The sequence below is a fragment of the Parasteatoda tepidariorum genome, chromosome 2 (assembly GCF_043381705.1).
Source record: "Parasteatoda tepidariorum isolate YZ-2023 chromosome 2, CAS_Ptep_4.0, whole genome shotgun sequence".
NCBI classification, from domain to species: domain Eukaryota; kingdom Metazoa; phylum Arthropoda; class Arachnida; order Araneae; family Theridiidae; genus Parasteatoda; species Parasteatoda tepidariorum.
Genome location: NC_092205.1, coordinates 90,660,665 through 90,675,059, shown reverse-complemented (window position 1 = coordinate 90,675,059; position 14,395 = coordinate 90,660,665). Strand labels below are relative to the sequence as shown.

The 14,395-nt window shown below is 32.8% G+C and overlaps 1 protein-coding gene across 1 annotated transcript in view; it reads left to right on the top strand.

Moving 5' to 3' along the window:
• Window positions 1-14,395, top strand: part of LOC139424914 (uncharacterized) — a 336,554-nt gene that overhangs the window by 15,116 nt on the left and 307,043 nt on the right. Inside the window, exon 2 of the mRNA XM_071177022.1 lies at window positions 11,293-11,409. Within this exon, the coding sequence (XP_071033123.1) occupies window positions 11,354-11,409 (56 nt within the window). The 5' untranslated portion in view covers window positions 11,293-11,353. The remainder of the gene's footprint in view (window positions 1-11,292; window positions 11,410-14,395) is intronic.

Here is a 14,395-nt window from a genome sequence, read left to right as displayed (position 1 = left end):
TCGTCCCTCTGACAATCTGAGCTATCTTGGATTTTGTTCTTTTTCTTTTTTTATAAAATGAATTTTTAAGTTTGAGAAACGGAATTAAATGCTATGTCCATTTTATTAAACCCGTTTCTTGAGATGCGTCTAATTTCTTAAATACGTATTTTGAGCTATGCCTGAAATAAAAAGCTCACGGACAATTTGTTTCTTAAATGTTACCAGTACCCTACTAAACTGGAAGTTAAAATTTTCGATGTAAAAGAACTTAGAAACCCGGATCTAAAGGGCAGAAGATAATGCGATAAAATAAAAATAAAAACTACTTTATTCAAGTAAACTAAAAGATGGAAATTTAATTTTTTTTTCTAAAACAAAAAGCGTATTGCTTCGTAATGAACTTCAATCACCACAGAAAATTTCTCCCCGCGTCTTCCGAAAACGTCTCAGAAAATCTCTTTTTTCCTCCACTCGAAAAGCACAGTTTTAAAAATATTTATTACAAATCATTGGTGATGGAATGATGGTTTTTACAATTCGTCGGACACTTGAAAAATGATTCAACAAGAAATAAAATAATTAATTCTCTTAAAGTGATTCAAATTAATTGCTTGGAGAAGGGCAGAATGGAAAAAGCTTCTGAGGAAGGCCCAGGCTCACAAAGGGCTGTCGTGCCAATGCTGATGAGGAAAGTGATTCAAAAAACATTTTTCTTAAAAATTAAAATATTGTGAGTACAAATAAGTTTCTGCCTTTTTCTATCAAAAATTAGCAGTTTATTGTGAAAAAATGTTACATCATCTTAATTCCAAGAATTCCAAGTATTCTTCATTACTAGACACTACTTTTTCCCATCTTTCTGGGAGCATTCGGATACCTCGTCGGAAGAACTCGTCATCTTTCGAGGATATCCACGAATCGATTCATTCCCTTGGTTTCTTCAAAAGACGTAAATTTCTGCTCAAACAGACCATGCGCCATCGCCCGGAATGGGTGATAATCTGAAGGGGCAAGGTCTGGTGAATACTGTCGGTGTGGAAGGTCTCCCCATTGAGGTGTTTCCAAGTAGCAAAATCAATTTTCATGCAAAATCGACGTTCAATGTCTCTTAGCTGCAGGTTCTTATGGAACTCGAATTCCTTGTTTTTGGATAATTCCCAACGATTTTAAATGATGTGAAATTGCTTGCTGAGTCCCTTTAATGTAAGAGCAAGTTATTTTTGCAGTTGGTACGAATCTTCTTCCAATTATTATTCCAATTTCTTATTTTCGTACTATTTCTAACCTCCCACTGTGTTCTTTATCTTCCACCTCAAATTCATCGTTTTTAAACTGAGACCACTCATGGCAACTTTTCTCACTTAAAGCATGCTATGCTTTTATAAGCACCATATGCTATAAAGCACCATATGCTTGCCCAAGCAATCGATGCGCCTAATCTGCAGATTTCTTCAAATTAAAGAAGCAAAAGGCCGGGATAGCCTGGTTGGTAGGGCACTGGGTCCGCCTCCGAGAGTTCGTGGGTTCGATCTCCGCCGGCCAGAATACTTATCATGTAGTAAATGGAGACTGGTGCACGTTAAATCTGTAGAATCGCAAAATCCTCCATGTTCCCATAACAAATCAATACTTCTGGGGATACTGATTCAGGAGTTTCCTTGTCCTCTTGATTGGTTCAAAATTACAAGGCTACGGAGTTGAACATTAGTAGTCGCAAACCCAAAATTGGGTCGGCTGTTCAACGACGGATATAAAAAAAATTAAAGAAGCAAATCAAAATATTTGACACTTAACTTGAAATTTTTGCACGAAAACAATTACGTAATGCTAATATGGAATCCCTAATACTTAAAGGTTACGTTGTTACCAGATGAACAAACTTACAATAAGACGATTAACACAATTCAATTTCTACATAAGTTTCTGGCAGTGCCATCTTGCGACGAACGGTAGAAACTTATTGGTAAACTCAATACGTTTTAATCTACACACCAACAACAACAAACACAGAACTTCCGGTTATTTATAAAGTGAAAGGCCAGTTGGTTTTCCTAAGTCTTAAAATTAAAGTAATTTTAGGTCATAGATAAAGTCGAATTTCTTTTCTATAAAACAATCCTAAATATATTCTAACTAGAAGGAAAAATCGGCCCTATAGAGGGCAAAAATCAAGTCTTCCATTAAAGTTTCGCTCTTTATAAAGCAAGCATTAAATTGACCTTCAACCGCTGTTGAGTAAAGTTCATGAAATATTTTCCCCAAGGAAGGACACTGAACCCTTCCTCAACTTTCGTTTGCTGGAAAAGGTTGTTCCGTTAATTTAAAGAATGTTAGTCGGCTTAGCGACCAAAGTAATCACAAATTGAGAAAACCTGTTTCTTGCTGGAAATGAGTGGTTGCTTAGGAAATTAAACAAATAAATTTTCGATGTCAAAAAGAATAAGGTAGAGATGTGTAAACATGACGTCATTAAAGAATGATTTTTGTTTTTGAGTATTATTTGAATGTTTAAATGAAATGACGTGGGATGTGTGCGCAATAACGTTACTTTCAAAGTGTAGAAGTCAGTTGTTCTACTGCAGATTAAATAAGGTGATCGCTTAAAGTGCTCCCAAAAAATTATAATTTCACGCATTACCTATTGCTTAGATGATCTGGACATTATCTTCTAGAAACTCCTTAAACAGAAAATAAGATCATTGCTGGAACAATGTTTCCCGAAATCTTAATTATCAGGTGATACTTTACAGCTTTAATGCTTTTACGAGGCTGAAACAGGTTTGCACTTGTTTACATTCGTGTAACAATTGGTTAAATTAGACGATAAATACTATAAATTCGACGCTTGGATAAACTAGACGATATTTTATATAAATATAGAATATTTATTACATCTTGTATTATATTAGTATATTATAATAATTGAATCAAATTATTAGACGCACTGTAGTTTTTTAATAATGACATGTTTTGCACCAGTTTATAGGCAATACTTTTATATTTAAACATACATGTAATAGGTTTTTATTCGGGAGATTCCTTATTGACTTCCTATTTGTATTTTTTTTTTTAACGTATTGCATTACAATGTTAACCAATTGATACATTAACATAAACAAGTACAAACCGGTTTCAACGGCGTCAAAACAATAATGCTGTATAGCATCACCTGATAATTAAGATTTTACATTATGTAAACATTACATTATGTAGATTTTGCATTTTGTAAACAATTAAGTGACAAATTTTAAAAAAAATGAGATCATAGAAGCATACTTAGCAATAAGTTCTGTTGAAGAATAACGCCTGGTATGCCGATAAGTCCCCTGGACTGTCTTAGCAGAGTGCTCCTCTCCAAGACTTGCTCAGGCCACTCTATTTAGACCAGTGGTCGGAAAAATTACATTATTTTTGAAGTTTACTACGACTACAACTCTTTTTTCTTATAAATGCAAACTACTTTCGAAATGTAGAGACTATTTCCTACTTTAAGGAACCGATCTTAGCTGGAGAAATTAATTTGCATCTGTATAGTTTACACTGCTGGAGAAATTAATTTACACATTATGTTCAAAATGGTTTTGAAGGAAAAATTGGTTTACATTAAACGCAAAGAACTATTCAGAAATATTTATTTATGTTTACATCAGCGATTCTGTGGGGAGCGAGCACACTAGAGGGGTGGAGCGAGAATATCCAAGGGAAAATATTATTTAAAAAAATTGTTCAACTGACTGAAAGGAAAGCACACATACGCATAGAAAACAAAATACATTTCGACTTATTTAATGACTTATTAAAGGGAAATAACTTATTAAATCAAAACTTAAGGTGGGTGAGCCAAAGGTGGCCATTTCTAAGCTGTGAGGATTTTTCCTAATTTTCTGGTTAAGTCTGTGTGGCTGAAGTTTTTTTTGCAAAATCTTGCACCTATCTCTAATACATATCACGTATACTTTTAACTGTAAAATGAAATTTCATTTATTTTATAGTACAATTTCACAATTGTAGCTTTTGCCCCTCAGGTGCATACATGACAGTACTTTTACTTTCGTTACTTGTCCCGCCGGTATAAGTAAAAAGTACGTACTTTTACTTGTACTTCGTTACTTTTTAAATTTAGTACTTTTACTTGTACTTTCGTTACTTTTTTAGGGAAAAAGTACAAGTATTTGTAACGGAAATATCGAATGAAATCGTTACTTTTTTCTAAAACTCGGTAAGCTTTCTAAAAAAACAAAAAATTAAATTTAAAAAAAATGCTTATGTTTTTTTAATTTATAAAATTAATGTGCAATATATATGCATTCACAGCTAACTTCGTGTTTAAATACCTTCTGTTTCAACTTATACTGCACATTCAATTATTTTTTACTAGCTCAAAGATCACAAAGCTATCTGAAACCCCGTGTTTGCTTTGTTTATGTTTGTGCTTTTAAAACGCGTTTCTATAGAGTAAAACAATTTTAAATCAATGGTAATTTAAATAAATAAAAATAATAAACTAAAAATTAAAATCAATAGATAAAATTTCTTTTTCGTGCAAATCCATAAAAAGTTTGATATTAAAATTATATTTGATTTTAAAATTATATTATACGATTATATTATAAAATTATATTATAATATTCTTCCGAATTTAAAAATAAATTAATGTCCATAACTTTCAAAATTAAAAATAATTAAATAAATAACAACAATTTTGCAAAAACATTAAAGAACATAAGAATATTATTCAATAAAATTTTAGGTTACTTTGAATTTTCGATTTCCTAGAAATGTACTTTTAAATCGTTACTTTTTTTGCTTAGTACTTGTACTTTTACTTGTACTTTTTACTCGTTACTTTTTAAAATAAGAACTTTTTGCTTTTTACTCGTTACTTTTTTTAAAAATACTTGTACTTCTACTCGTTACTTTTTAAAAGTAACGTTGCCATATATGCTAAGGTGGCCCATATATTGAAATCATCTTTAGAACAGACACTTGAACTGGCGAACGTGTTTCAAAAAGGCACTTTAAGAGTGTTACTGGTGGAGACAAGTTTCCCTACTTTAATAAAGAAATTTGTTTTTAGAGTGTATAATTTTTTTATATGTCATTTACATTGATAGTTTTTGTGTGACGTCACTAGTGATTCTTTTGAGTTAGCTCATTAGAATAAATCAAGAATTACTGAGTTAGTTCTTTCAAAAGTGCTAACTTACCATAACTAGTAAGTAAGAGTTAACTAACCATAACTAGTAAGTAAGAGTTAACTAACCATATTGGAGTTAATTAACCTAACCCATAACTAGCATAATAATACTCAAATTTACAAGAAAATACCAGAATCTATCACAAAAACAAATCGTCTTTTGGTTTCGCCACTTGTGAAGTCTGCTAATTTTTCTTCCTCATCAATTGAGAGTCCCTCGGGAGTCTTATGAAATTAGATCCCTAACCAACTCGTAACTTGCTATCAGTTAGTCGTCAGAAAGAAAATACTTTTTTTAAAAATTATTTGCCATCATGGCTAAAATGATTGTCAACAGTTACAAAATCAAATTTTAGATGATCTTCCTTAGCCTTGTCAGTTTTAGTACAATCATCCGCAATTGCAAACATTGTTAGATTTTTTGCTTTAAATTTCTGCTCGGCAATTCCAATTTTCTACGAAAAGCATTAACTTTATCACTCGTATCCAACATATGTGTATTTGTTCCTTGGAGTAGAAGATTCAAGTTAATTAATTTCTCGAATATGTCTGCAAGTAGCTCAATTTTATCCCAAATAAATCATCGCCAAAATTCTCGGCTTCCGATCTGTTTTCTTTTTCGAGGAAAATGGCGATTTCTTGCCTTAATTCATAAATACGTTGCAAAAATTTCCCACGTAAAAAAGATTCCAAAAGATTCTCGATTTCAGGGTCCTCATTTTTACATAATTTACTACAGTTACAACCGTAGTTATCATGATATTCAGACCAGGACTCATTTCTGCCAAAACCAAAGCTTCTCTGTGGTTCATGCAATGTGTCCAGACACACTGGGGTGGTTTTTGTCTTAGAAGTGCTTGTATACTTTGGAATCTTCCTGACATTGAACGAGCACCACCATCGGTGCTTATTCCGACGCAGTTTTTCCATTCTATGCTTGCCTCGTTTATAAAATTATTTAAAATAGCAAATATTGCGAACGCTGTTGTTTTGAGTTCAATTGGTTTGCAGAAAAGTAGTTCTTCTACTACTGACATACTGTCAGAAAATTAAACATAGGCAATTAAATGAGCATCTTTTTCAATATCTGTTGCTTCATCGAGCTGTATTAAAAATAATTTGTCACGCAACTTAGAGAAAAGCTGAAGCTATACATCTTCAGCAATATCACCAATTCGACGAGCAACAGTATCATTTGAAAGAGGTATGGACTGCAATTGTTTTGAAAAATTATCTTCAAACATAGTTTCTACTATCTCTATTGCTCCTGCAAAATAAGCTCTTCACCAATGGTGTGAGGTTTTTTACATCTGGCTATTTTATATGAAGATTTGTAAGATGCAATTATGCTTTTTTATCCACAGACAAAGTTTCTGTAAAAAATGAGTTTTGCTTTTTATATGATTTTAATTTTAACTCGAAGAATTCTTTCGGTTTGTTGACGTACTCACTATGAAGCTTTTCCAAATGTCGTTTAAGTTTATCAGGTTTCAACCCAAAGTTCTTGAGAATATTTTCTTGATTTTATTTTCAAAACCAGATTCGTCTGTGTACATGATGATGATAGAATATCGTCTAATGCTCGCTTACTTACGCTTAAAAATTTATCCATGAGTCTGCATAAATCTGCTGCAGTGAATATTTAATACAGTTAATTGCAATTAAAACGAAAATATGTATAACATACACATTCATGATAGGTTCGATAGCGATAGAAGGATCGACTCGAATGTTGTTGTTGTTCATTTACGTCGCACTAGAGCTGCACAATGGGCTATTGGCGACGGTATGGGAAACATACCTGAGGATGATCCGAAGACATTCCACCACAATTTTGATCCTCTGCGGAGGGGATGGCTCCCCCGCTTCGGTAGCCCGACGACCTGCGCGCGAAGTCGAGCACTTTATGGTAGAACAGTTTAACGAGGACCAATAATCGGCTCGAATGAGACTGGCTGGAATTTAAACTTGCGTTATCGAACATTTTTCTTCTTACTGTGAGAAAACATTTGCTCTGCGTATGCTCGAGACGCCATCGGTGGTGTGGATTCCTTTCCACAAACATAACTTATTTTTTTCTGTATTGTTTAGTCATGATTCTGTTTTATTTCTTTTATTATTCGAAAAAATGTATTCCCTGTTTCTAAATTTAACTCAACCCGTCTAGGTTAACTTTCATTAACGAATATTTCTACTTTCATATTCTTTTAACGTTATCTCCGAGTTTAGCTTTCATTTCAAATGTAATATTTAAATTTTCCTCACTTTCATTGGCCTCATCTATTCACCGCCCGCTTTTCAAAATGCAAGATGTGATTTCTTGCCAACGTTGGCTCGCTTTTACTTTTGTTCTGGCAGTTAATTAAAAATAATTTTTGAACAGAATCCAAAATACTCAATATACAATATTGCTGTATGCATTTTATTGCAAGCGGGGGGGGGGGGGGGGGGAAAANGGGGGGGCGTGGAAAATTATGATTGAAAACTGGGCCGCGATTATTGAAAGGTTGAGAAACGCTGGTTTACACGAACCAGTTTGCTATTCTAAAACATTTTTTTCTTCGAATTTGTTCAATTAATTCAGCTATTTATGCCCTTCTCGACAGCGAATATTTAATTTAAGAAATTCTGGGAAATTCGCAAGGTGTTAAATGCTCTTTTTTTCTTCTAAGATGTTAGTGTGCATCAAAAATCTGTTCCTTTCCTTTGAAATAACATCAACGTTTTACATTCGTAATGTGTACATTCGCATGTGAAAGTGTGACCAAAGTCATAAATTATGTATTATTCGTAATGACTAGCTTAAATATTAGATATGCGTGTCTCTAAATACTCAATTATTGCTAATTCACAGTCCTAGGGGCATTTTAAATTGCGTCCTTTGACAGACCCGATAAGATTTGTACCCATTAAATTCTAAATATTGTGTTAGAATTCTGTTTCTTCATTTAACTAACGTAAAAAGTAGTTGCCAGGAATCGCTACAGGCTACTGTTTTCTTGTATCGCACTACTTGCGACACAACTTTTTTTTAAAAAAAGAAACAAGCTGCACAACAAGCTATAAAAAAAAGTAGCGACTACAGTAGTTTCTTTACCTGTAGTGTTCTACTTTCGACCACTGATCTAGACTTAGGACTGGTCCCATTTAAGAGTCTAATTTTTAACGGAAGCGAGAAGACTTATGCTGTTTGCGGCTGCTTCTACCTCTCATAGATTGTCTTCGAGTGGCCTGCTGTTGAAAGCTTTTCGTTTAATTATGATCTCCAGGACTTTATTTAGGTTAAGTTACTATAAAGTAACTACTATATAAGTTTTTTTTTTAATGGCGGGCACTTGGAACTATTGTCCATTGGCCACAGAAAGTGCCAGAACTGCTAACTCTCTTTTCGTTACCCAGTGGGCACCTGTGGCGAAGCCACGGCGGTGGAGCTGCGTTGCCCACGTCATACTACCACAACCCGTTTATAGGGCGGGTCACATTCACACATAAAGGAGAAAGGACATAGAACACAGATAGAGAGAAAGAAACATCCATGCCTTGTCCGGGATTCGAACCCAGAACCTTTCTGATGCAAGGACAGTTCCCTGCCCCCTACACAGGCCGGTCGGCAACTACTTTATATGTATTACTATAAAGTAACTAAGTTAGTTTATCTAAGCTAAGGAGGATAAGCAACAACAGCTACAATAAGAGCCGCGATGGCTCAGGGGATAGAGCATTCACCTTCTAAGGAGGTGAATCGGGTTCGAATCCCATATTCTTTGTCCCAGTGATGACTGATCGATACGAATTTCGCATCCTGCTTGCACCGACCACAGTGCTGGCGTGAAATATCCTCAGTGGTAGACGGTTCATGGGTAAGAGTCCCCTTGCTGACAGGCTAACTGTGGGAGGTTTTCGTTGTTTTCCTCTCCATGTAACGCAAATGCGGGTTAGTTCCATCGAAAAGTCCTCCACGAAGGCAAACTTCTCCCAATACTTGATCCAGAAGTTTCCTACAAGAAATATTCTTAAAAAAAAAAACTAATTTCCAATTATGATAGCTATTGCAAATAATGCCGCGCTGATAATGATTCGAAGAGAAATTTGTCGTTTCAGAATGCAAATGAGAAAAAGAGCCAGTTAAAAGCAAAAATCTCAATACAAAATATTTTGAATTGCCAGCTGATGAGAAAGAAAATTTATGGATGAAAATGTTTGTAAATGCAGGTCATTAAAATTTTATTAATTATGTAAAAAAAAAATTCTAAAAAATATGGAACTCTTTTTTATTTTATATTTTATTTAGATTAATAATAAAAATTAACTCAAAAAAACTCTCATTTTAAGCGAATGACTTGTGTATTGTGCGAAAAAAAGGACCACCCTGAATAACTCTTGACTTAATGATCGGATCTTCACGTTCTAGGACACAATTTTAATGACTCGAGGGGATGACCTCAGATATGCTAATTAATAAGGGCAGGCGCTTTTTTAAGCTGCGAAATCAGACACAAAAATTTATTTTCTCTGGGTAAACATACCTTTTTTTTGAAGGATTCACATTTCTGAACCCCTAAGTAGGGTTTAGCTATGGTCCCAATAGTTAAAAAGGATTGTGCTCCAAAGTTTGGAATCTTAATTGTACTTTTTGAGTCTTTCATTGTATCTTGAGAATCTAATAGAATTGAAAGCTTTTTGGATACGATTATGAAACTGTTTATCCAAAGATAATTCCATGCAAAAAATAACCTTTACTAAATATTTATTATTTTATTCAATAATGGTCGAAATAATTTTGAATTATAGGTGTAAAATTTTTTGCATCATTTTAAAGATTTTACATAGCAAAATACAAAATTTGAGCAAAAATCGGTCGAATGGTTCCTGAGAAATCGAATTTTAAATCTCTGACTTTTTTAAACTTAATTTCAGCTCAGCGGAACTTCTTGTGGTTACAGAAACAAAGCAGCTTAAGGAATAAAGAGTTAAAAAGGGATTTTGATGTTTGGTTTAGTGGTGTTAATGAGTTATACATTTGTAGTGAATTAAAAAGTTAGCCGTTGTTTATTGTTAAGAAGAGAATAAAATATTTATACTTTGCTTCGTATACAAAATGTAATAAAAACTAAGCAATTTGTTTAATTTAATTGCAATTGGGTTAAGAATAATTTTAAAAAAAATATGAAATTAAAGAAATTTTAAAAGCTAGGAAATATGTTATGGCATCACAGCAAAAATATTCAGATTTTTATATGATTTTAAGGAATATAATTTAACCCTTTGCTCACGGTATACCATATTGTACCATCATATTGGTCCATATGTTGTACCAGTCGTAAGTAAAAGGTTAGAACGAAATTAAATAGAATCGAATCCTGAATTGAATGAATAGAATCGAATTTTGAATTGAAGCTTAAATATACAAGAATTTTTAGATGTATAGCGTTGTTTTGATATGATTATTTTTTAGTTGATACTATTAAATGTCATGAATCTAAATTGTTGCTGTCGCCATGTAAAGAGAGTCCGCCAATTTGGCGACCGTTTCTTAATGTTTGATTTATAATTACTTTGTTAATCCAGTTACACTTATACTATTTTTCATGTTATTCAACATAAATTAATATGTATTTACACACAATCTATTAATCTTTGCACCACTGATATGTGAATATAATTTTGTGTCATGTCATCATTTTAATTATTATGAACTAGGATTAAGGGCCTGGATTGACCCAGGTACCTCACTATTCCTAGGCTAAGCCAGCCACCGTGACTACTTTGTTTGTTCTTCGATGAGGATGCTCTATGGTGAGTGTCCTGTAATAAAACTATGGATATCAGTTAAAAATGTATCGTTCTTCGTTAAGGACATCCTATGGTGAACGTCCTGTAATAAAATACTTGTTAAATTTACAGTCCACTCTATAATAGTTGTAAACAGATACCTTTTTATTGTTATTATTGTGTTTCATTTTTGATGCTCGTGACTGCCCACACGCTTTGTTGTTAACGCGAAAAAAAAATTTATCAGCTTTTTTTTGCACATATGAATAAACGCATATACCATATGCGCATATACCACCTACATATACGAAATAATAAGATATATTTTTCTGCAATTTCAGGTCGATCAGGATTTTATGAAAGTAGCTGAATGTATCAAAAAGATGAGCAGTGAGAAAGAGCATGGCAACGCAGCCCCATTGGTTTCCTATGCTCGCTACGCCTAACATACTCACAATGTAAGTGTGCACACATTTCAATCTACACTCGTGTCTTCTTTACCTTAAGAGTTTTCCCTTTCAAATGAACAGTAGGGAAAAAAATTCTCTTCTCTGAATTACGATACAATAAATGAAATTAAGAACAATTTAACAATTTTAGAATTTTCTTACAAGTTCTAATTAATTTGTTGAATAATATGAAGGGATGAAAATTCCTTAGCCTTGTCTATCTATCCATCTGAAGTGGCGGTGATCGTTTTAAATTAATTCAGTCAATTAATTAAATGGAGTTAATAATTTTAATTTATTAATTAAATGGATTCGTGCTGGTTGCATCAGAGTAGTTTTAAGCATGTTTTTGGCTGTTGCAGATACGTCTTAATCTGGATGTGATATAGTGATAATTATGTAAGAGATATGAATAAAATCGTTTAAGAAAAATTTAATTTACTAAGTAAATATTAGATTAAAAATGGCCATATTTAAAATATCAAAATAAAGAAAAAACCCTTAAAGTGATCAAGCAAAATCGTTCTGTTAAAATTGATATTCAATGGTTGGTACTGGCATCCTAGTCACCAAAAATTGGAGATTGAAAGTGAATGAATTGTTCCCAACGGACAGTTAGGAGCATGGGAAGAGATCCAAGGTTGGTAATTTTATTTAATATTTTATATCCGTCGTTGAACAGCCGACACAATTTTTGGGTTTACGACTACTAATGTTCAACTCCGCAGCCTTGTAATTTTGAACCAATCNTGGATTCGTGCTGGTTGCATCAGAGTAGTTTTAAGCATGTTTTTGGCTGTTGCAGACACATCTTAATCTGGATGTGATATAGTGATAATTATGTAAGAGATATAAATAAAATCGCTTAAGAAAAATTTAATTTATTAAGTAAATATTAGTAGATTAAAAATGGCCATATTTAAGATATAAAATAAAGAAAAACCCCTTAAAGGGATCAAGCAAAATCGTTCAGTTGGAATTGATATTCAATGATTGGGACTGGCATCCCAGTCACCAAAAAAGGGAAATTGAAAGTGAATGAATTGTTCCCAACGGACAGTTAGGAGCATGGGAAGAGATCCAAGGTTGGTGATTTTATTTTATATTTTATATCCGTCGTTGAACAGCCGACACAATTTTTGGGTTTACGACTACTAATGTTCAACACCGCTGCCTTGTAATTTTGAACCAATCCAGAAGGCACGGGAACTCCTGTATCACTACTCCCAGAGGGACTGATTTGTCATGGGAACATGGAGGACCTTGTGACTCGATAGATTTAACGTGCATCAGTCACCAGTTACTACACGGGGAGTTTCGGCCGGCGGGGATTGAACCCACGAACTCTTGGACATGGGCCCAGTGCCCTACCAACCAGACTATCCCGGCCTAAGGCTGGTGATTATTCGAAAGATAAAATTGCCAAAAATAAAGCCAACCCTCCATAATCAATATTATATTTGAAAATACGTTGGCGATAGCGAATCGCCAACAAGACTGTGGGAATTAGTATAAACATGTAACTGAAACATATTTGTGGCAAGAAATCAAGAATAAGGAGTTATAAATAGATTTTTGTATTCGATTAGTCGCAACAGTGAATTAATGATTCTTAGATTAGTATTGAAATAAAAAGTTAGCCGATACATTGATTGATAAGAAAAGAACAAAATATTTTATATTCGCTTTTTATAAATTGTAATAAAATTTAAATAATGGATTTAATTTAGTTACAATTGGATTAGGAATGATTAAAAAAAAAAGTTTAAAAAAATTAAAGAAATTTTAAAAGCTAGGAAATATGTAATGCCTATTGTGGCATAACACTATCTATCTATCTATAAATTTCATGTATCATAAGACAAAATTTAATAACAAATTGTAATACCTTACAATATTCACCCGGACACCAAAATGTGATGATATAAGGAAACAAAACATGCGAATGAAAACATGCTTTTATTTTTATGGGGGGGGGGGAGTAATCCCCCACAATGCTGGTGTCATTTTTTATAAATCCTGCTTAATGGTACGAAATAGACTTCGTGGAGAACCCCTTATTATTTTGAGCATTCTTTTATGAAGTACAAAAACTACTTTCAAAATTGCTTGAAAATGTTTAAATTGTAAAAATACCCAAAACACACTTTATTCATTAGCTGCCAATTCCGATAAAATGATGGAAAAAAATTATTTTTAATATTTTTCGCGCATGCGCATTATAACAAAGACTAATTAAAATGCTCATAACTTGAGCATTTTCTAACAAATTCGTTTTAAATTTTAAAACATTAATTTTTTCATTAATTTTAAAGTGCTCTTGTAATTGATGACACTTGATGTTAATACAGTTTTTTTTTCAAATATTAATTCATTAATTAAATTTAATTCATTAATTTTGGTCTTATAAGGGAGAAAGAAATCGTAATTATTCAATAAAAAGTAATTACTTGCTTTATTGTCAAACTATGAATCTCTACGAAAAATGAATGTTTTAGGAATAAATTAGTTAAAATGCTAAACATGTATGAAATAATAATATATTTCTTCACTCTGCGAGCAATAAATTAGTAGTTAAATTTTTTCCTCTTTTCAGAACTCTTTTAATATGAAAATTTACTGCATTTCCCAAAAAGAGTTTTTTTTCTTTTTTTTTTTAAAAAAAAACTTTGAAACCTACCTTGTTTTTTTCTTTCTTTCTTCTGTGAATTGCGAAAACATTTTTTACTGCAGTGGCTCACTCTTACAAAAGTGTCTGGGCTCGCTTACGTTCTCAATTAAGTTAAACAAGATCGTGATTTTGTACAGTTAAAATATTTATTCCTTGGTAGTTCTTCATTCGGTAGTAGAAAGTTTTTCGCTTTTTAAGTAAATCTTTGAACTTAAAAGTTATATATTTCTTGCTTCGCATAGCAAAAATTTTCCGATTTAGGTATTCAACAACTAAGTAGAAAATATATATATATAACACATCTTAATCTGGATGTGATATAGT